Below are 24,263 nucleotides of genomic sequence, written 5' to 3' on the forward strand. Positions count from 1 at the left end.
ACATCACAATTTCGTATGCTCCTAGTGTAAGTTCAAGCTAGATTTTTTTTTTTCGACAAGAGCTGGCGCCACATCGCCGAGACGTGTTCCAAATGCGTTGCAAAATTTGAGCTCAATGCCATTTTCTTTAGCCGTAAAGGTATACTGGCTTCAACGCTGGTCATAATAATGACAGAGGTAGTGCACTAATTCATCTACGAATTCGGACGGCTTCGTTGATAAAGGGCACAGGGCTTTGTTTTATTTTTCTTTAAGGTTCGACTGTGTTGATGTCCTGAAGATTATATGCCATATAAAGTTTCTTGAGGAGATGAGTAAGGTTTCCTCGCTGCATTAACAACGTATACATTTTGCCACTCACCCGCCGTGGTCGCTCAGTAGCTAAACTGTTGGGATGCTGAGCACGAGGTCGCGGGATCGAATCCCGGCCAGGCGGCCGCATTTCTATGGGGGCGAAATGCGAAGCCACCCGCGTACTTAGATTTAGGTGCACGGTAAAGAACCCCAGGGGTTCGAAATTTCCTGAGTCCTCCACTACGGCGTGCCTCATAATCAGAAAGTGGTTTTCACACGTAAAACCTCACAATTTTTTTTTTACATTTTGCCACTACTTTGCGAGTGCATAATTAGGTCTCGACATTCTTTGGAGTGTGTGCCGCTAGAGATCTCCATAACGTTTAGAATGCAAGTTTCACCATGGGCAATAACTTTTTAAAATATTTTACACACTTTTTGTTTGTAGCATTCTTGAGACATATAGGTTGACAAATTTGATTCACGGTGAATTAATCTAATCGTAGTATAAAAGTTATTTGCGACAATAGAATAAGTCAGCGATACGGATCTATAGAAGGGTGTTTGACGCTGGAACGGCACCATTTATCGAAACGCATGGCCTGTTTCTAATTTTACCGATTGAATGAACCCATGCAATTGAAGCGCACCTAAAGTGTCTGCAGGCGCGTGTTAAATTCTGTAGTCCAAGATGTACATCCGTATACATCCGAATTCGTATGAGCAGAATTGTATTTTGAAAATTGGTCTTCTGTTTAATGCATAGCTATCACAAGGAGAGCGTATTCGTGGCGCAAGAGCGCCGGCTCCGCGTTAACTCGGGGGGCCCTCAATTTATTTTTCTCGTAAACCTTGCCAATAGACTAGGCAACGTGTCAGCTCAAAATAAACTAAAAGTTGAGGCGTGGTGTAACGTTGCAACATGCTAATACGCCACTAATCTCATAGTCGAGGAGATCCTTAGAGTGCAGCGTAGTGTGAAGGTGAGGCTCACAGAGAAAAAAAAGAAAGCTTTACACGGAAGACAACATAACGAGTGAGCGGAAAGAAAAAAATTACAAGCTAACGCTCTGGAGCGCTTGACGTTGCTGCCGCGTAAATGCGAGTCAGATACTACTTCGTACGCCGCGGAGAATGTAAAATTTCTCAAAATAGGGCACTTACTCTGTAGTGCGGTTTTCTAAGCCCCCTGTCTTTGTGCACCACACACACACACACACACACACACATATATATATATATATATATATATATATATATATATATATATATATATATATATATATATTGTAAGGAAGATGACGAACGTGCGCACAGAGTCAGCAGCATCGGCAGCATCAAGCGCGCAGCAGAGGCTCGAGCTCGGGAACTGCTCGGTGCATCCCAGGACCGGCGGTCGCTACGAACCCCAATAAATCTCCTTTATAATATATATATATATATATATATGTATATATATATATATATATATATATATATATATATATATATATATATATATATATATATATATATATTTATATCCTTCTAGATCTTCTAGGGAACCGGAAAGCGCAAGTTTACGCTTCTCGTTCGTGCTGTCCGTGTTGACTTCTGTCACCTCTGTGAGTGTTGTGTGTTAGTAACAGTGCGCGAAGCCGGTGTCGTAGATGAAGGGAGCGGCGAAGACTTTAACCTCGAGAGCGAATGGGTGGGCGCAAGAAGCCGACGACGAAGAAGCGACGCGCGTGATATCTCACGCGCCGTCAAAACAAAATACTAAGAAGAAAGGAATCATTAAAGGCCGTACACTATGGGTGACATAGAAGAAAATGAAGGAAGAAGAAGAGATGAGGGTGAGACCCTATAGAACGGCGTGGTGGTGTACGGACGCAAGTGAGCGTCGAAGAAGCCAGCGTCCGCCGGGAGCGGGAGTAAGCCGTCGCGCCGTGGACCCGAGTTTCCAGATTCCCACAGGCAGAACCTGGACTGCTAACCTCCTGAGCCAGTTCAAGGTCCCATCGTGTGACAACCTGGAGTTCGCTCAAGGAGCGACCAGTGCCTTCAGTCGACGACGGCGCGGTGCTCTTCACCTACGCGACCATGGGCCAGAACTGTTGGTGAGCCGCAGCCCGCACTCAGTCTGCTGCCCTTGTGTATTCGGACACACCTAATTATAGGACTAGGATTAATGAGAACTGCGTTTGTTATAAGCAGCGTAGAGCGGTCTTTATCTTTTTTTAGAGCGCAGCTCTTTGGCGTCCGTTCCTGGGTTTCGCGTCGTCGTCGGCGTTGTCGTCGGCCTCGTAACCAGCTCCGCCCCCCTTTCATCCCCCCAGCGCTAGCAGCGACCGACTGATACCGCTGGATGCCGCTGACGCCGCTGACGCCGCTAGAGAGTCAAGATAACGTGACTGCATAGAACACCGTCGCCGCCATGCAGAAAGAGGAGGAAAGGGTCCCCCCCCTGTTCTTGTGTGGCGGATAGGGTGCTCTTCAGTTGCCGACGCGCCGGTTATTTCACGTAGGCCCCGGAACGTCGACGAATACGTGACCACCTTCCCACGGCTAGACCTGGTTCTTAGCGCTGCGGAAGCGAGGGTATCATATTGTTTGTGTCGGCATCGGCGGCGTTGTCCCTGAAACCAACTCCGCAGCTGGGGTTGACTCACTATCGGCGTCAGCGGCATCAGTCAGTCGCTGCTATCTCTTCCCTCCTCCCTTTATCGTGTTGTCCGCTTGCTGCGCGCGCTTCTGCCCCCATCGTTTGCCGCTGGGTGTACACGCCGCCCCCCTCCCCCCTCTTCCTGCGAGTCTCCGGTTGTCAAAGCGCCGGCTCGAACTTAATTCCTTTCTTCGCTCCTCCTCCAATGCAACCCCTGTGCGGTGGCAATCAGAGAGCCAGATCGGTGGCGGCGGATCTGTATATGTGCACCGCCCGAGCCGAAATTGCCGCTGCCGTTCGCCACTGCGAAATTATCTGCCAGTTCTTTCTGAGCCATGAGCGAGACGACCGATGGAAGTCCTCCGTCTGCTGCTGCTGCTGCTGCTGCTGCTAAACGAGCTGCCAGAGCAGAGGCCCAGCGCCGTCGCCGTCAGAATCCAGAGGTGCGTGCCGCCGAAGCAGAAGCTTACCTAGTGGATTCTTTGTTAAAGGAATACGTGTGAAAAATAAAAAAAAATTCTGTGATAGCGCATACATGTGTTGCTCGATTTCTTTGCCTCAATCTATCGAAAAGGTGAAACAGCTTATTTGCTGCGCTCAAATTTCGCATTAGGAAGTAACGTAATCGTCGGTAATTTTTTTTCTATCCTTTGTTCACGTCCGTTTTTCTTTCCACTTTCTATATGTAAATGTACATTCTTCTATCGCTTCTGAAATCAAACGCTCTCATCCTTCATTTCAATAGAAAACATGGATAGCGATATTATGTTAAGTCGCTTTCCATAAACGAACCGTGACATTGAGATGCCAACTTCCAAAGGTTACCACGAGTGCACCGCGGAAGGAAGAAAAAATAAAGGAGCGGCACGCGGGCAGTCCTATAGGCGCCGCCTTAGCTGACAGGATGAGATGAGTCGGAAAGGTTAAAGTAACTTAGTTAACAGGTACTGACGGCCTGTTTGGTGATCCACAATTTTGGGGAAGTGGCGTACTTAAAGAAAGAAAAAAGACGTTCACACGAACATGAATGATGACAGGCACAGGCGCTGCTTCACCAAAATCATGGCGAAAGTAATAATCGCGCTTGCGATATCGTCGTTCATATTGAGGCCCCAATTCGGGAATATATCTATATAGAGAGTCATCGCATGTATTTCGTGGTGTTTATGCGGTTTCAAGAGAAGTGTTTCAATGCCCCTTCGACTCCGAGAGGTGCAAGCACACCAGCATGGGAATAGAGGGAAGTGCGGTGCAAAGCGCACGCAAGACTATACTGATCACTTAGTTTGGGACACGAATGCAGCGTTACCATCTCGCCTACGTTGGCGGTGGTGTGCTCGTAGACGAAGACGAGTCCGAGATGCGCGATGGGCGTGATCACGGGCAAGTAACAGGTTGCGGCCACGGGTACGGCGAAGAAGAGCGGATCGCGTTGTGCTTCGGCTCCCTGCGCAGAAGGAGCAGGCTAAGCTTGGCCGGCGCCGGTATAGAGGCTGCAATCTTTGCCGAAATGAAACAGGCTGTGGAACGATCGCCAGAAAATGCCGTCGGCTCGTACGGCATGCTGCCGCGATTACGTATAAAAAATTAACAAAGTGGTCACTGTCACTCAATGAAGATTCACTCGTTCAGTCCCCAGACCAAGCGTGACGCGGCTCAACGACAACGAATCGCACCGCCAGCAGCCAGCTAGCCGTCGGCGTAATTTGCACGCACGTCGTGAATCGCTGCAGAGGAGTGATGGTAATCTCTGTTTGCGGACTGCATCAGGTCGCGCGAACGTAGCTTTTGCACAGCTTTGAAGCGCTGAAGCTGCAACAGGGGTGGCCCCTGGTTTGAACTTCGGTACATGAAGCATTACTATATATGCGTGAGAACTTGTGGCTGCCATAGGTTCCCGCACATGCGTGAACCACACGTGGCGACATTGCAACTGGAATGAGACAAGCCCAATAAACCGTTTTCCTCTCTTTTATGTCGGCTTTCCCTCGAAATCATCGGAATATTCAGCCGGCAATGATAATATTTCAATCACAGTAATCTTCCCTGTCAGCGAGATTTAAAAAGACAAAATATATTTAAGCGGTTCGCATAACGACACTTCGTGCAACTATGAAATGCTAGCATTGACAATCAGCCCTTTGGCTTCTGTCTTGTAGTGGCCGGCGTCTCTATACTGTGGCAAATGTGCAATGTAGGGGAAAAAAAAAGACACCGCACTTAGCTGCGAAGAAAATACTATTCACTTAGCGTTATCACCTAAAAGAAAATCCGCGTTTGGAGCAGCAGCACACGAGGAGACATAAGTGGTACATGTAGCAGCCCCCATCGCTTCCTCCCTCTCTCCACCCTGCCGCATACAGTGACATAACAGTGCTTACATTGCGGGTACGTTATGTGTTCGGATGCCTGCCCATAGTGCACACGGACGGTACAGTAACGTCGACTGCGGGCTCACCATGTCCGTGATGATTGGCACCAGCTGAGCGGTGAGCATGCCAGACTGCTCTCCGCCCTCGTTGACGAACGAGGCGACGGCCAGCAACACCAACAGCTGCCAGGTGGCCGACATGTCGCGAAATCGCTCGTTGGTGTAGCTGCTCACCAACCACACTGCCAGCCCAGAGTCCTGCGTGGAACGGGGTGCGGACACTATGTATATTCGGTTGAGTTCACGGTCACGGTGACATAAGCAACTAAAGTTGGTCCATTGCAGCATTCAGGTCGGAACAAAAAACCTCGCCCTTGGGTTAAGATGATCTAACGGCCCGAAGAGATGCGGGCAAGCAGGGAAACATGCGAAAGCCATTACACATCCTTCCGGTTTCATTACTTTGCGCGAATTTATACATTTCGTTTGTTTGATCTGCATCGTCCTATACACTAAATCAAGGAACGTTGGCCGATGAGCAATAATTACCAAACCATACCAAGAGCACAAATGGAGGGACTACATAATGGTGACCGACGATAAATTATACGTTCCAGTGACGTGCTAGTGGGCAAGAAGTGTTGGGCTGCTAAGCACGAGGTCACAGGATTGAATCCCGACCACGGCAACCATATATCGAGGCGGGGCGCAATGCGAAAATACCAGTGTAGTTAGATTCAGGCGCACGTTAAACAGCCCCAGGTGGTCGAAATATTCCGGAGTCCCCCGCTACGGCGTGCCTCATAATCAGATCGTGGTTATGGCACGTAAAACCGCATAATATATATATATATATATATATATATATATATATATATATATATATATATATATATATATATATATATATATATATATATATATATATATATATATATATTAGTTCGAAGGAAGGTAGCCATGTTTACTGGCCGACGGGTCAGCCGAAAAGCCGCGTCAGCTCTTCCCAAGAATCTGCACTGCTCTGCTCCCGGAAGTTACGCCAGTTTCGGCACAACGAATGCTACAGCTTACTTTAAGAAGTAGACTACTTTGTCTTTCAGCATGGTACGACATATCTATGCTTTAATACGGCACAAGCGTGAGAAATAGCACTAGTTGGTAAAGCAAAATTACGAAAAATAAAAAGCAGCCCTAGTCATTGGACAATAAAATGAACCAAAGGCGCTGAACCCTGCGGCTGTGTTTTCGTCTTCCTGTGGTCCTATAGCGTGCGCTGTTTCTTTAGCGTTGATTTAACCCCACAAAGCCCAAACACCATTCCGCATCAAGGAAAATATAAAGAACTTGAAAACCTGTATTTTAGGGTATTACAATTGCGTTCATATATAAATACAAGGAAAACAAAGATAATCGTAATTTTGGCGCAGAAATAATTACCTTAATAATTATGACTGATAGGATTACTGAACTGTCGCAAACAAACTTCGCTTAGCATGTTAAAACGCCACTATAGGTTTCGCATGCAGATTCCCGCGCTTATGCCAGTCTTTTGAGGTGTCAAACGGCGTACTAAATATAAGGAATCAACCTGGGTTGCTCTGCTAGCATGCATCTAACATGCTTCGGGAGGTAGTTAATTTTGGCACTATATGTTGCCCTCCGCTCCACTTACTACCACTCGCACGCTTGACCCAGCCGGTACACTTCGAGTGACAGTTCCCCTCAAGGACCAGTTCGGAACCCCATGAAGCGTGTGCAACGGCCGCGTCTCAAACGATGCCTGAAAACGCTATCACGAGGGGACGATGCGAAAGCGATCCTATTACCACTGCGCCAGCGTGGCGGTACCACGCAGTACCAGAGGTGTCACCGCTCGGTATGGTACCGTACCACGGGTGGTGCCGTACCAACATGCGGGTTTTACCGTTGTGTCGTACTGCGCTTTGGGATCGACCGACGAAAAACGGTCTGACACTCGCAGGAAACTGTGGTTAGTTCCCAAAAGAAAGCAAAACGCTTTAGAGCGAAACTTTGGGGTCTCGTGGGGTCAATGCATAGTGCGCGTGCGCATCGTCGACATTCGGCAGCACGGCGCACCCTCAGCGCTGCCGATAGCCAGCGGCTGCCGCCGTGAATGAGGATGATGTTCCAGGGCAGCTGGGCGACCACGTCACGCAGGGGCACGCCGCTGACGCTGGGAACGCCGAACACCAGTGCGAACGCAGCCAACGTCACGCAAGTCACCAACTCGGCATGGCTGAAATAAATCGCGCAGAATAAACAAGACGCAGTCAGGCAAAGTGCACCCGAAACAGCCAACTTTCGGCGAATTTCTACAGGTGGGAATGACAAGGACTTCGGTCCTCCAGCTCGATTCGCGAGCTCTAGAAAAACTTTTTGAGCAGAGAAACGTCGTCGTTGCCCCGAGAAAAGAAAAGCGTATGCAAAGCATAACAGATGAATTATCGAAAAAATGTATGCAAATGCCCGAAACACACAGGCACAACACACACACAACACACGTACACACACTAACGCGAATGCACAAGCGCACACCACCCTTTGACCATGCTACCATCTTTCTTTCGCCAAGTTAATGCCATTTAATGCCTGCTTTGCAAGCCTAAACGTTCTGCCTTTTATTATTATAATTTTGCCTTTTATTTTTTAGATATCTCGCCGCGCCGAGCGGGACTAAACAAATATTGCTGTCAGCAATGGAGAAACGCGCAGATGACGATAAACAAATGTACTCGCGCGTCACACACCTCGTGAATAGTATGACAGCGCAAGCGACCGTGGCGACCAAGCAAATGGCGAAGCAGAAGCGTTCCTGTAACCTGCAAGAGATATGTCAGAAAGATGTGGTTACATCTCCACGCCGGCCAAAGTTTGACTGTCTTTTTTTTCCCCGTCTGCTATCTTGAGAACACTTAACACTCCGTTTCATAGTTGATATCAAGTTCTCCCTATTCAAATACACGTGAAACTTAAAGCGACGTTGAAGAGACACACGTAATCAATTTATCCTGACGAAGTATTCTTTGAAAAGTATATTTCCTTAACTTTACTAAAATATATTAGTTTTTAGTAAAGAAAATGAAGGCTGAACTTTTATTTTTTAATTTCACGCCTAAATACAGTATGGCGTCACGCATTTCGAAGTATTTAACTTATTTTGGCCGTCGTGCCCCTGTAATTGTCCTCAAAACTCACTAAGTTCAGCTTTGAGTTTCTTGAGAAAACAGTACAGTTTATCTTTACTGATAAAAAATTAACCAGTCCTGAGTAGACCTCGTCAAAATCGATGATGACCCGGCGCGGTGGTGCAGGAACTTAAAGGAAGCGGCGTCATCCGTCTTCTGCTTTTTCGTAATTTTTTTTTCCACGCCTCTTCTCACAGTAAGAGTGACTTCTTTGGTATTATAGAAGGGTAATTTACTAATACAGTACAAATTATTTTTTCCTCTTCAGTGTCGCTTTAAGCACGACAAGAGCCAAAACGTGACTTTTTTTTTTTTACGGACTGCAATATCAAGAACACATTGAGCGTTATATTTCATGCTCGATTCAAGAAAGCAAATACATGTATAACTTAGGATTTATCTTATTCGGTCATCGGCTAGTCGGTTACTAATATGTTGCATTTAAAATAAACTGTGAAGGCGCGGCGCTGCCATATCGCAGGCTACGCGATGAGTTTGTTACAAGATATTACCTAGAGAGAAATAATATGGCCTCATCGTCTATGCAACAGGCGCTGTCCCACCATGGGAATGCTGGGAAATGGGTTCAAGACGCTTTGTATCAAACGTTGCTTAACTTTAAAGAGAAATGTAATTGCCACAGAGATAATGCTTTCATAGAACGAAGTTGTCAAGTAACGTCTTCGCTTTCCCGTAACATATATTTTCTTGTTAGATATTCACGTTTATCACAACTTTTAGGCGAAGGAAACAAATACAGGCGATTGAAGCTGATGCAAGGAGCGCGCAGACCTTGTAGTTTTGCTTTCAGCTTTTGCTTCCTTCTTTAGAGGGACACCGAAGAGAAAGATAAACGTACTTGAAGTGCCTCAGTAAATTACCCCTCTACAATACAAAGGAAAGCCGCACTTATCAAAAAACAAAGCTCGGTAAGCAGGAAAAGACCCCAGAATGAAAGGCGGGTGGTGACGCTTAAGTTCCCGTATCAGCTGATCGTGACGTCACGAACTTTAGCGGCGTTTGTTCAGGTTTAGTTCATTGTTTGTCCGTTAAGATAGGCAATTTTGTGTTCTAAAGAGCGGAAGATCGAATTTGGAAAGTTTCGAGTGCATTTAGCGAGCCACAATGAGTCACGTACGAAAATGTACCTTGAAATTCGTGATGTCATACAGAGCTAGCGGCGTTAAGGTATCGGCGTGAAATTTAAAAAAAGAAACAAACCATTGAAAATTTGTGTGTGTGTGTGTGTGTGTGTGTGTGTGTGTGTGTGTGTGTGTGTGTGTGTGTGTGTGTGTGTGTGTGTGCGCGTGCGTGCGTGCGCGCGTGCGTGCGTGCGCGCGTGCGTGCGTGCGTGCGTGCGTGCGTGCGTGCGTGCGTGCGTGCGTGTGTGTGTGTGTGTGTGTGTGTGTGTGTGTGTGTGTGTGTATGTGTGTGTGTGTGTGTGTGTGTGTGTGTGTGTGTTTGTCGAATGATCAACAAACTAAGTGAAATTGTTGAAAATAGAGTTTGAGAAAACGTTTTACCACTGTAAACTGCTTTAGTGTTTCTTCTTTATGTCCCTTTGATTGCCAATGGTTGAATTCACATTTGGTTTATTAGCACAAGAGGAGGAGGAGAAAGAGGACAATGGTGGAATCTACGGGCAGATATAGCCTTGAAGAAGCAGGCCAGAAATCGCTCCTCCCGAGCGTCTCCTTTTAATTACCATGTGGGAATATGTATGCGTGGGGATAGGGAGTGCATTAAGGGACACACTTTATTCCGTATCCCAAGAGGCTATCAAATGCGTTGCGTGATTCGTAAAGCTTAAGGTTACTTTCTAAACTTTTTCAACAGCATGCTCACTGACCTGGAGAGGCAAAGCACAAGGGTGGGTCTAAAAATTAATCTGCAGAAAACTAAAGTAATTTTTAACAGTCTCGTAAGAGACTGTTAAAAACTGCAGACTGCAGTTGACGATAGGTAGCGAGACACTGCAAGTGGTAAGGGAATACATCTACTTAGGGCAGGTAGTGACCGCGGATCCGGATAATGAGACTGAAATAATCAGAGGAATAAGAATGGGCGTTTGGTAAGCATTCTCAGATCATGAACAGCAGGTTGCCATTATCCCTCAAGAGAAAAGTGTATAACAGCTGTGTCTTACCAGCACTCACGTATAGGGCAGAAATCTGGAGGCTTACAAAGAGGGTTCTACTTAAATTGAGGACGACGTACCAAGCTATGGAAAGAATAATGATGGGTGTAACGCTAAGCGATAAAATAAGACCAGATTGGGTGAGGGAACAAACGCGAGTTAATGATATCTTAGTTGAAATCAAGAAACGGAAATGGGGGGCATGGCAGGACATGTAATGAGGAGGGAAAATAACCGATGGTCATTAAGAGTTACGAACTGGATTTCAAGGGAAGGGAAGCGTAGCAGGGGGCGGCAGAAAGTCAGGTGGGCGGATGAGATAAAGAAGTTTGTAGGGACATGGCCACAATTAGTACATGACCGGGGTAGTTGGGGAAGTATGGGAGAGGCCTTTGCCCTGCAGTGGGTGTAACCAGGCTGATGATGCTGCTGCGGCTGATGATGTTGATGATGATGACTCGTTAAATATTGGCTAAACCCCACACGAGTTCTCACGGTTCGATGAAACAGGTGTTCTTGAATAGTAATAAAGAACTCAGCATTCTACGCGCTGTTTTAGTACGAACAATGCACCATGCTGACAGACGGAACGCTGCTAGCCAAACGCGTCTTCTCGGCACCACCTCCGAGAAAGATGCCGATCCCAAATCACCACATATAGGCGTTCCCACGCAACAGTCGCACGGCTTCACCGGTTTCCTTCTTGGTCAATTGCATCAAACTACATTTCGATCCCTCGGTCCCATTAAGGTGCACCTAAGTTTAAGTATGCATTGAGTGAGAAACAACTGTTGCAGTACGAAGCATTATTGGAACGGGAAAGGTCGACCACCTAGCTCGTCATCTTAGTTCACAGTCCGTAAATCTGGGGCAGTCGTTAGCCACTGGTTCAGTAACTTATATGCTAAGAATCCAAACTTAATACAGGAATATTTCACCTCCCGGCCGTATAATTGCACAGCCATAGTAATGGATAGAATATTAAGTTGAATTTAAGAGTGAATCGAATATTGCACCAACAGTGCCTGTGTGTTCCCTGCGTTACGCTCAAAGACGTATAAATGATCACTTCGCATTGCGATCATTGTGCGTGATGTGAAAAAGGAGCACCCAGGTGCAAAGCGTCTATTCATAAAGTAACACTAAGAAGAAACACCAAATATGCCTAAAATCCCGATGCATCCTTTCAAGACCCTGTCTTCATGCATTGGCAAAAATAATTGTTAATTACAACCGTATGAAACGAAGGCGAAAGTTTTCATTCTTGAATTTTGCGCGGCACCGAACCACTGCGACAGTGAGTCAATGTTACGTCACGAATTTAAAATCATCTTCGAGTGTTTGTTCCAACTCTCCGCGATAAGTTGTAGAAAGTCGCCAGATTGAGTCCTTGGTTCCTTTAGAGCACCATGTATATACTAGATTATCGAGAGAAAAAAACACTTAATTAGTCCCGAGCAGATCCTACGATAATCTATGACGTCATAGCGAGCCGGTGCGGGAGCTTCAAGTTGGGTGCACCAGCTGCCTTTAGCCCTGGCGCCTTTTCTGGCTCACAAGTTCACCAAATGCGGTAAAACTAACGTTTTCCGTGTTCAAGAACAGCAAGTTACGAATCAAGATTAACCCGGTATTCCTTTAGTGTCCCGTTAAAGAACGATATTGAATGAACGCTCCGTAGTCACTGCCCTTGTTTCCACTTACTCGATCTTGCCCATGCTGCACAGTTTCGCTTGCATTACATCACGAATGGCGAGGGTGGATGATCGCGGTGCGAGTTCGTCACTGCAGATGAGAACACCACAAATACATTTAAATATCAGTCGTCGCAATCAGATCAGTGCCTTGAATGTGGACACTACTGCGGACGCAACTATACTGTGCTAAAAAAATGTTGCAGGTGATTTCTGGAAGTCATTTCGTGCAGTGTAATGTTGTTCAATTAGAATTGCACCGCCAGTATTTCTGCGAAATACAAGAATTTCGCATCCTCAGCGTAGCCAATTTGTTCACCAGCTCGGCATGGCTAAGAGCCCTGCTTTACTCAGAGCCAGCTCTGACGTAAACAATATGCGACGCAAATAAAATACTTTATAGTTGTTTAGCCAATTGTTAGCAGCTATAGTCGATTATTAACTACGATTTCTCTAGCCAGGAACGTCCGCCCCTTCAAGTAATGCAGCGCAAGGAGTACATAGCGCTATATGCAATACGCGATAAGAAAAATGTGTTAACACTAAAAAAAAAAGGCCGTGTATGACACCTATATACGCGCATACTGTGATATGCGCGTTTAGTGATTAGCTTACTATTCGCTGAGGTACGCGAAGAACAGCGCCGTCCAACAGAGGAGTGTGGTGCACAGTGCCACGGGTAGCACAACCAGCGCGCTCACCTTGAAAGAGTACCTGCACCAGACGCACCAGGAAAAAAAAGAACTTTTGGAGGGAATGGTTCTTTATGTCGCCAAGTGTATAACGCCCTTGTGCTTTTTTTAAACGGTTCTGGATCCGCATGTGTTCGTAACTTGACTTGCTGGAATTGTCCACACACAAATTCCGATAGCCCCCATGATGCCTTCGTCCGTAATAACCAAGCGTTCGTCATAACGGGCACAGCTATTCAAATGGGCTCAATTGGATGCGAACAAGCACCTTCTTTCCAAGCGAACCAAAGCTACGATTTATTGCGTTCTGTGTTTCGGAGAATCTGGCCCTAACTTGATGCATACCCACGTATGGCAAACACTGCAGTACTGAACATGAAAGAGCTAGGAAAGATGGAGCTATTGTCGCCGCCCCTTTTCCTTTTGTGGCGGAATTTTATGAAATTTTATTCGTCTACCGTGCGAACTCCGGCAAGTGATGTCCAAGTGATGTCCACCGTTATCAACCATTCTACAGACTAGACGATAAGATATACGTAACTTTCTGCTTTTGCACACTTCATAGCTTTTAATTAACCCAACCTGAACAGACACTATGTCTAAATCTTTGCACTTCAACCACGTGCATGAAACAATGAAGGCAACCGCCTTCAAAATTGTTGAAGCCGTTAGACTCTTTAGACTGTGACACCAACAAAGCTTAAATCCCTTCAGTGTAAGATGAAACGCGGATCCATTTCATTCGCCCATCTCGTGTTGCCATTTATTGGTCTAACAGAGATATGGGTGTTGCTAGAGTCCGATTCTCTCCCTCGCTCCATTACACGCGCACACATTTTGTTTTGCACAGGCGCACGCACCTGGGAACACCTGCTGCAATGAGTGCCCTCGTTGACTTCGCGCAGGCTGATGCGAGCGTCGACGTCATGACGACTCCGATGATAAAGGTCTTTCTGATGGTGAAACACATCCTGGATTACAAAGCAGAATTACAAAGCTAAATCGCCATGAGCATTAAAAACAACACACTGCACGTAACGCCGGGCTGTCAATCAGGCTAGCTTGGCTTGTTCTGACTGGCCATCTGGTGCGCCCGTGCTGGCAGTTCATGTAAACGTCAGGATCTTTTCGCATAATCTTTCTTCAGCAGTCCAAAACAGAGATATTTTTCTTCTTCTTTTTGACAAGTAAAAATAAACCGATAAGAAATGATTCCTTATCATATGCGCTGTGTTCGGCCATAATTTCACCACGTGATGCTTTCAGCATAAATACACCTGGCCAATCGTTTTGGAAAGGCACGAATAATCGTGCATGGCTCCATCTGATAGACTGAAAATTGTACCACACTAAGGATCCTGGAGAACCTGCTGGCGTTCCAGGCGGATTGAGAAAAAGGCCAATTGCTCCAAAGCGAACAAAATAATAATACTCACTTATCATTTGAGACCGTCTCGAGATCTTCTGACGCACCTGGAAGGGATAAACGCTCGCTTTTATTTCTTCTTTTTTTTCACGAAAATTGTAATAAGAAAAGAAAAAGGATTGGTAGGACAGCTGCATCTTGGTGTAATACACCCGCTACTGCTACCGTTTTGCTACCGTATTCATTTGCGTAGTTATCCTGGTTATCCTTCAAAATATGACATAACGAACGTGTATCTTTACTATAGAGGCTTCCGAGTTCATCATATTTATCTATGGGAAAAAATGGTAGTGAATGTTCTCCGACATATATTTGACATGTCATAAAGCTCGGTGTTGGCCTGAGTGATCCACGTTCAAAAAACAACAATCGAAATATTCGTTCAAAAATTTTCAGATTGTTTCTTGTACCGCTGCTTTCAATAAAATCTGTCGAATAAAATCATGTTCGGCTTCAGTTATTGACTGAATGGGCAATATTTTCAAATTCTGTAAGCAGGCTTTCCCACACATCTCACTTGTCCTAACCGATGGTGTCGCTTTCCCGGTAGTAGCACTGTTAAAGCTGGGACGCGCGTTTTGACACCTTGGACGGTGCGGGCAACGGAAGATTGCCGGCCCACACGTTGGTATCTTAATTTTCATCCCCGAGGCCCTCGATCTAGGTCAGGTCAAACGAGGTGTACGGAGAAGCATACTTGCAGGTATTGTATATCATCTATTCGACTCCTCTAAAGGCCCAATCACAAGAAAGAAGTTTCCGGCGGATTTTCGGCATCGGCGCTGTGATCTCGCATGGGCTAAGGTCCCTAGATAATCTGTAAACTTTGGCATGAGCCCATTTCAGCATCAAGCGAACGTCGCCACCAACGTCGCATTGTTCTTTACGACACCGGCCGACGCAGAAAAATCAGAAGGAAACTTGTTCCCCATGGTTGGGGCTTTACTTCTACATTGTCAGATCACATTAGGGCGTGTTATTGTTTGGGACGGCTTCCGCAACACCACTTAATAGGGAGCTTTTAAAATTGTGTGGCTGCCTATTAGTCTACAGCTCAGTCACGCTTCCCCTACCTAGTAGTGTAGCAGGTTTATTTCGGGAACTATAGGGACATTATATTGAGGAATACGTGGCTGCAGATAATCATCGCTAGTCACATGCCGCATGCCCTATGGAAGCAAGCAAATCAATCGCTTAGGAGTGGCGCATAATGACATAGTGCAGGAAAGCTGGCCTGTCGACTCCGCTACTTGAAGCTGCTTGGCAATCGCTATAATTGGCCTTTCAGGGTTCTCACTCATCACGGCCTCTACCTGTTGAACAAGCTGAACCACCTGAGCGCCCGTCAGACCAGTGACAGTCCTTATTTCTCTCAGATGATAATTGGCAACAAACTTTTGTCCGACAAGAAAAAAAATGGGGGGAGGAGGGATTGGGTGAGGTGCAAGAAGGTGGAGATCCCCAAATCGCTGCGGTCTGCATGTAAGCTGACGTCCCCGACAGCGTACAGATTCAACTCCTGTACCAGACTGCAAGCTGATATCCAGGAACAAGTGAGATAGATAGGTGACAGAGGGGTTGGAGAAGACTACGTTAAGCACCTATAGACGAATGGAATGAGAATACTGTTTTCCATGGTGACTCAAAGCCGTATCTTCAAATACCACGCCCCTCCAAGTATTGCCTTTGTGTTCAATGTACCATGCAGCATTTGTATAAAAGTTGCTTGCGTAAGTTTGGAAGTAATGTTTTTGTGTTTTCGATACGTTATGGCTTAGATTTATCTGGATTTTCATTTAATTTTCGTAAATACTTATACTTTTAGTATGTCATACGCTCTTTTTCTTATCTATAAGTAAGGAAAGTATATACTTTATTGATTCCCATCTAGCCTCAGGCATGGGATCCAGACGTGTTTAAACAATAGTGTTTTATTAAATATTGTTACGGGGATGTTGGGAGTATAGAAAGACATATACCCAGGCAGAGTCAGTGTAGTTAGAAATGGCTGACCAACAACACCACCCAGCAGCCAGTGTCTCGCGATATTCTTCTTCGTTCCTCTTCTTTTATTCTTCCGTAACAATATTTTACGCAATAAAATCAATCAATCAATCAAAGTATATTTTGGCTTACGAGACGAGGTGCGGGTCAGGTCATCGCGGGAGTAGTTCCAAGGCACCAACACTTTCCTTGAGCTCCGAGAATCGGCCGTGTCGCCGAAGTTAATCTGCGATCATGAGGCCAATTACTGCCGTCACTTTATCGCTCGCCGTCTCATCGACTGTTTTTTGCGTTGATGTTGCGAACACTATTGGGTTCCGCCATTACAAGGAATGCCGGTTTACTTGTCTTAGTGCATACATGCCGCCGTCTAGTGTAAGAAATATCAGGGTCATCGGAAAATAGAGAAGACAACGTGCCCTGCTAGACGAGGAAACTTAACTGTAAAACAACATAAGAATACCTCAACGAAAAAAAATTGCAGCGTACAATTTTTTTTCGTCATCAAGTAAATCATCATCATCAGTAACACCAGCCAATCTTTATGTACACTGTGGGAAGGCTTCTCCCAGCGATCTCCAATTACCCCTCTCTTGCGCTAGCTGATTCTAACTTGCGCCTGCGAATTTCTTATTTTTATCACTCACCTAATCTTCTGCCGTCAACTGCGCCTCCCTTGGTACTCATCCGGTAACTCTAGTGATCCACCGATTATCTGCCCCACGCATTACATTGCCTGCTAAGCTCCATCTTTTCCCCTTAATTAATGTCGACTAGAATATCGACTCTCCCATTTGCTCTGATCCACGATGGTCACTTCCCGTCTTTAAACGTTACGCCTAACATTTTTCGTTCCGTCGCTCTGCGCGGTTGTTAACTCGTTCCCGAGCTACTTCGTTACCCTCCAAGTTTCCGCTCCATATATTAGCACCAGTTGATTGCAATAATTGTACACATCTATTTTCAACAACAATGGCAAGCTCCCAGTCAGGATTTGGCTGTATGCATTCCAACCCATTTTTATTCTTCTGTAGATTTTCTTTCCGTGATCAGGGTCCCCTGTAAGTAATTAAGCTAGATAAACCTTAATTGCGCTAAATACGTGAAAAAAAAAGGACAAGCGCTTTCTCTGACGCATTAAGTTCACATTGACTGCTAGAATGGTTGTTTGCGTAACTGCGGCGCTAGACAGCAAACAAGCGCTACATAATAATCAGGTATGCTAGCACTCGCATCTCAGATCAATGACATAAAATGAATTGAGCGCTGCGTTCAGGGCCACGCAACAGCGAGGTTTGCCGCAGACCGGATCGCTGAAGCTTTGCGCGGCATCTGAAAAACCTTCAATCATAGCGGGCTAAAATTTGCTCTTGAAGGCTAGGGCTGAGGGGTATAGCGGGACAAACTTTTATTCGGCTTGATTGTGTACGTTTGGCGGCGATCAGTCGATACCGCAGAGACCAGCGCGAGAAGTGATTAAGGCTTCAGGGATCAGCCTATCGCAAAAGTGTCAGCAGAAAAAAAAAAGGGGGTGGGGGGGGAGGTATCAAAATTGGCAGCGGTGGGATTCGAACCCACGCCTCCGGAGAGACTGGTGCCTAAAACCAGCGCCTTAGACCGCTCGGCCACGCTACCCACGCTGCAGTAGCGTACCTCATAGAGTGCTCACTGTTTCTCTTTTAAATGAATGCCTATAGGTTGACGATGTTGGGAGAGCTTCACGCTCGTGTAGCTGACGCGTCAGTGACACAAATGTTGGGCTGCTGCGACGTAGACAAAGTTGCTCCCTGCAGCCCAGATCTACAGATTTGCGTGACTACAACATCGTCCAAGAATTAGAAAGCTACAGTCCATTGTAGGTGCACAAGTGTTTCAAACTTCCACCCATACGGGAACAGGGTTATACTTCCGCTGGGAGTCGAACCCGCGGTCTTCTACTCAGTGTTTAAAAGTCCGAACGGACTAATCATAGAGCAAGTGCGGTGGGATAAGCGGCGATAAGAGTCGAAACATTATGGTGATATGGAAATGTTATATCGATTATCGTGCAATAATTGAATAATGTCACTTTGCGTATGTGTTGTAGATGTGTCCCGCATGTGTTTGAAAAAAAAAACTGTCTCGCCTGAGTGTTTTCGTCGAAGGGAAACCATGAAAGAACTGCACATTAACGATTATGCCGCTACCGACACTTTACACCGGCAGATATAGTAGAGTATGGAAGGTCACTGCAGTATTAACTTTTCACGCTCTCTGGTTTAAAATTTGCGTCACAAGATGTCGCAACCAGCGTTAAATCGAACTGAATTGACTTTTGTTTTTTACATAAATATTCTTAAGGTTTGATAAGGATATTTGAACCCATAGCGAGAGGCTATTGTTTGGGTCCAATTGAGTATGTACTACAGTGTGTAATCAGCGGCACACAAACCGCGAATAAAATTTATTTAGATGCCATACAATAAAATAGATTCACACTAGGAGTAGCGAGCATCAACGAAGATGCCACCCTCCATTGCACACATTTAAAAAAAACATACATACTCTACATACAAACACTATTACAAATGCATGCCACAATAAACCCACTCACATTGTTTGAAAAAGTAGTGCTTGAGTGACTGAATGAAATTGTGACTGTGCTTTATGATATAGGAGTTTGTTCTACACGTTCAAAATCTTGCGAACTCTAGCAATTAACGACCTAAATATTTTTATTTTTATTTTTTTCCGTTTGTGGAGGGGTATAGGGTGATTGTTCCAGCATTCATAAGCAAAATTTCGAGTGGTTAATGTGTGAAGTGATGCGTTAAAATGGCATTACAAACATTCTTATGTATTACGTGCCAAAATTACGATATATTACGAAGCACACTCAGTGGTGGTCTCCGGAACAATTTTGACCACGTGGGATTCCTTATTGTGCACCCGATGCACGTTAAATGGGCGTTTTTTTTTCTGCATTGCGCCCTCATCGCGATGCAGCAACATCAGCCGGGATCGAACCCCCGACCTTGTACGCAGCAGCGCGACGCCATAGCCACCGAGCTACCGGAGAGGGTAACCCGATAACAGCGTTGTTTATGATGTACGCAGCTCCTGTAACCCGATATTCCGCAAACGATAATACGTGTACGGACAAGCTAAATCTGTCTGTTCTTTGGTTTCGACTGTTTAGCTAGTTTCTCAAGTTCTAAGGTTGGCAGATGTGAGCGATACCTGCTGGATGGCGGAAAGTCGCCGTCCCTTGCGCCGGTGAGGGGCCAAGTTTTCGGCGGTGACGCTTCCCGACTCACGCTCCTCGGGCGCCACTTCGGCGGGAAACACGACGCTGGAGCCCCGGCCCACAAAGCTGCCTCCGGGTCTGACTCGGGTTGGACTCGCCACCGACGGACTCCTTGGAAGCAGAGACGCGGAGCGCCGTCACGCGATGAGTAACGAAAAGTAAAGTAGCCCGAAGCTACCGAGAAAGCCAGTGCCTGTTCATCGGGAAGAAAACTTCGCACTTGGATAAAAATTTGAGCGTGCCAACTCGCTCCAGCGCTAGGACCAGAAATTTCCTTCTACTCATGCAAGGGGCGTTCATACCGGTAAAGTCGTTGCGTTCAATAAACTAATCAATCAGTTTTATTCTACCAAATAGAGTACAAAGAGGCATATAAAAGTGAGACCCCAGGATTATAAGGCCGTAAGAGGGCTCCCTATAGACTTTAGGGCTGGGCAGTATCGAGGATACCTGAATCGTAGGTACTATTTTAATATACTCTTTGGGTATCTTGTATTTGTATCAGGATACTTTCAGCAACAGGTGTATCAGTATCTGCATTTTCGATACATTATGCGATCATGTATCTGAAGATACAGGATACACTCGTAGCAAAATCCGTGAACAAAGCCCATGTCAGTAAGGCAAGCAATACAGGGCAGTTAAAATTTATTACAAGAGATATTGATGCTAACTATAGCTTTAAATAGCCATACACGATTGAGAAAACTGTATGCTGCGAGACATTAGTATTAACAATGAGGAAATATGCACCACATAAATTTTTAATTCTAGCCATTGAGTGGAACTTTGCAACTGCAGAATAGAAGTTGTGTGACTGTTCATATAGCATACTCTTTTGCTAAAAACTTTGCGCTTATAACATACTTTCAAGAAGTATGTTCTGAGCATGTTGTAAAATGAATTGTTTGTGCACAGCACAACGCAGAAACGCAGAGCGCAGAAAAATATAATCTTGAACAGCAACGCACATCGCTTCAAATTTCGAGCTTCTTGATTTGTCACAGTTACTAATACATACCCGCACACACGTTCTATAATGAAATTCAAAGCAGCAAAAGTGGGCGATAAACAAAATATAACCGTTTTATTGTATTTATTTTGCTAGACGGTGTCTCACAAATGCCTTGGCGCCAGCACGTTCTTTGAAGTCATTTGACCTGAAAAGGCACTATTTGCAGATTATTCTACGGCAGCTGCACAAAATTTGGTCAGAAGTAGGTCACTAGCAATGATTTGCATAACATGAAGACAGAACATGACTGCTACAACAATTAGCGAGCAGCGTGCAAAAGTGTTGCCGTAGATACCGCAGTAGCCCGGCAACCACTGAAACACGACGTTGTGTTCTTTCATCATCACGTATTGGTGCGTTTTTCGTATCTTCCACGCGAGTTGTTCCCAATACCTGCAACGAATAGTTGTAAAAAGACAGTGTAGGGCCGCCTTTGGGTCGCGGAATATTGCCCACCAATTCGCCGGTTTTTGATTTAATATAATAAACAGCGCCTCAAAGGGCAGTCAGATCCGATCACGTCGGTGTTTTCACGCGGTAAATATTGTACCTGACGACTATCGATCGTGAATAGATAACCACTGCGCCAGTGGAGCTGTTCACCCTGCAAAATTAGATATTCTTATATAAGTTCGATCTTTATATAAGCGCTTTAAAGTATTATTACTTCCTTTTTATAGATTTTCATTCTTTGCAGTTCATAACAATTTCGTAGCTGGTTTCCACTCCATCACCCCTCTCCGCTATATTGTTCCGCCAACGCGATTTTACACCCTTTATACTGCCACTGTCCACACACCCGTAAGCTCTTTAATTATGGTCTAGGTCAATGACCCATTTGCACATTTTCTCTTGCAAATACCACAATATCTGCTGTTACGTTATGTACCAATTCCTCGCCTGAGGAGTACAAAGTCAAATCAAAATGTCTCGCCTATACTACGGCACGTCCAACTTTAACCTAGAACCTAATTTACGCGCACTGTGAGCTTTGGTACAAGCTCACTAACCCGTTGTCAGGATGATGATAATGAAGAATTAAGGCGTCTCACTTGAAAAGGGATGGTGGCATATCTCATCAAGTTTGTTCTTTTCAATTTTTGGTGTTTCTATGTCTTTAAGCGCCTTAATGCCCTGCGCTACATTTGCCCTTGTATGGAAACACTAAATTCATAGCGCGACGTGTCCTTTACAGGCGTTGTTAGGTTCACAGAACGCATGCAGCCTATTCAGCGCATTCAGTGCAGTTTCCCAGCGCCTAAGTTCGCGTCCTACTTGGCGCTTGCAGATAAAAAGATGTGCTACATCTGCTGAAGTCATGAGTGGCCCTCGCTAACACTCCCGGGGTTATATCTTGTAGACATACTCAAATACCTAAGAAAGCAAGCGTCAATGTGGAAGGCGTGGCTTTGGCTTCCATCGGCAGAAAGTAGTTTTTTCGTCGTCTTTCTTCTCCCTTTACCTTATTTGCTCACTTAAGTTAAAACCACACGTAATCTCACCAATGCTTTCCTCGGTTTCATTGTCTGTTGGCTTCGTATGGTTGCGTCTACAAAAAAGTTGAGCCACTCGGTCCCCTTTGTTCTCGTTCTACGATTTACTCTTTTGTGACATACGCGTAGTCATGCAGAACGCATTTGAAAGTGTTATAAAATGTTACAGTCCTAATTTCTTGGGATAAGCTTTTCCAGAGTCATGTGGCAACGTATGAGTATGGAAACATACCATATACCGTATTTATCTCTGGCACTGATAATGGTTGAAATATGAACTGTATAATGGCGAGCATTGATCTGATGCAATATTTGTATTGATGGGCATCTTGCAATAAGGCGAATATGAGTGAAGAGTAGTAAGATGACGTGGTAAATGAGGCTAAGATCTGTGGAGTCATATGAAACGCTATATAGGCAAACGTTCAAGGTCCCTGATCTTTCTCCACTTGAGGCAGAGAAATAAGGCCGGTTGGTGCACTTTTCGTTCATTTATTCTGGCTTCTTTTTTATCTTTCGCACTACACCCCTGAACAGTTACACAACAGCTATCCGAGTATGTTAGTCACAAGAAAATCTATTCGGCTCCGAGCTCCACCAACAGATCTGACTAAGAGGATAGCGAATCGCACACAGCGAGCACGAGTGATGCACAAATCGAAGTGAAGGAACACTTTAAAACCAAAGTACTTCTTCAAAAGCTCGCAAGGGTGAGGAGGTTGGCGGAAGTTGTAAGAAAGTTGAATTTTTATGCAAGGAAGCTTAGCATGTGTGCAAAAATTAAAAAAAAATAACAAAGCTAGAAAGCTAGCCCATTCAGGTTCCTCAGACGGAAAGCTTGGTGATTGAGAAGTTCATCCAACGGACGAACGAGACAGTGTAGCATGATATGTGAAGTTTAAACTTAAAAAAAATGTCGTTCACTTCAGCCTATGGAACAGAGGGTGAAGGCGAAAGCCTGCGCACTGAACAAGACATTCATTAAATTACCTGACATTCTCGTTCGAACACGTTGCTACTTCTGATTGTTTTCTCCAACCGAAGGCACTGGGTTTTAGTGCCTGAATTGGCGCTGCCCTAATTAACGGTGCCTAAATTAATGTCGCACTAATTAACGCCATCGGTCGTGGGTTCGACTCAAACGAAATGTCACGAGTTCGAGTGCCTTAACTTTATATTAATTAGCAGTGCCTTAATTTCGCTTTAACACCAAAGGTTGTGGGTTCGACTCCCACATCAGCTCGAGGATTTGATTCTCCCCGAAGATCGTGAGTTCTAGCGCCTGAATTAACTCTATCCTAATTAAATTTGCCTCTTCGTTTTGTCATGATGAGCGACATCGAGACCAGTCGCGGAAGGAGACGACGACGACGAACGCGCGAGCAGCGCCAAGAACGCGTCTCGGCACGAGGCGAGCTCACACGACTCTCTTTGCCGCGCGTTGTGTTTTGAGGCCACCGTCCGATGAGGCATTTAAGGCACTTGCCTTAAAATGCTACAGAAATTGCGAGAATTGTGTGATATTGCGTAAGCGTTCTTTGGCTCGGCTGCTACTTCGCTTTGGCTTACTTATTTAGCTAGCTTCTTTTAACCCCCCTCTTCTTTCCGTCTTCCCCTTTCCATTTTTCTAGTGCAGGGTAGCAAACCGGAGGCTTTAACTCTGATTAACCTCCCTGCCTTTCCCTGATTTGCATCTCCCTCTCCCTCTCTCTCTCTCTTTATGGATGTCTACCCATCACTACCAATCATTTACTATTACAATATTATAACGATTACATATGTTGGCCAATTGTGCCTTTGTTTTTTAGATAGATCCTTTCAACAGAGCGGGAAAGCTGTCACAATCGGCTTCTTATTTTTGTTTTGTTTTAGAGCGCAGCTCTTTGGCGTCCGTTCCTGGGTTTCGCGTCGTCGTCGGCGTTGTCGTCGGCCTCGTAACCAGCTCCGCCCCCCTTTCATCCCCCCAGCGCTAGCAGCGACCGACTGATACCGCTGGAT

The 24,263-nt window shown here is 45.4% G+C and overlaps 1 protein-coding gene and 1 non-coding gene across 4 annotated transcripts in view; both read right to left on the bottom strand.

The window, feature by feature from the left end:
- The window catches only part of LOC142575933 (uncharacterized), a 38,182-nt gene that overhangs the window by 2,241 nt on the left and 11,678 nt on the right, over positions 1 to 24,263 (bottom strand). Inside the window, exons 6-15 of one of the 3 annotated variants that reach the window (XM_075685740.1) lie at positions 19,691 to 19,868; positions 16,604 to 16,697; positions 14,478 to 14,514; positions 13,902 to 13,994; positions 12,965 to 13,063; positions 12,360 to 12,440; positions 8,081 to 8,152; positions 7,410 to 7,569; positions 5,397 to 5,567; positions 4,248 to 4,385 (exon numbers count right to left, since the gene is read on the bottom strand). In XM_075685740.1, the coding sequence (XP_075541855.1) occupies positions 4,248 to 4,385; positions 5,397 to 5,567; positions 7,410 to 7,569; positions 8,081 to 8,152; positions 12,360 to 12,440; positions 12,965 to 13,063; positions 13,902 to 13,994; positions 14,478 to 14,514; positions 16,604 to 16,697; positions 19,691 to 19,868 (1,123 nt within the window). Of the gene's footprint in view, positions 1 to 4,247; positions 4,386 to 5,396; positions 5,568 to 7,409; positions 7,570 to 8,080; positions 8,153 to 12,359; positions 12,441 to 12,964; positions 13,064 to 13,901; positions 14,013 to 14,477; positions 14,515 to 16,603; positions 16,698 to 19,690; positions 19,869 to 24,263 lie in introns of all 3 variants that reach the window. The other 2 variants (XM_075685739.1, XM_075685741.1) reach the window with 2 other exon arrangements.
- TRNAL-UAG (transfer RNA leucine (anticodon UAG)) lies at positions 18,025 to 18,106 on the bottom strand. The gene has a single exon. It is a non-coding gene; the product is annotated as a tRNA-Leu (tRNA).

Source organism: Dermacentor variabilis, chromosome 3 (genome assembly GCF_050947875.1).
Source record: "Dermacentor variabilis isolate Ectoservices chromosome 3, ASM5094787v1, whole genome shotgun sequence".
NCBI lineage: Eukaryota > Metazoa > Arthropoda > Arachnida > Ixodida > Ixodidae > Dermacentor > Dermacentor variabilis.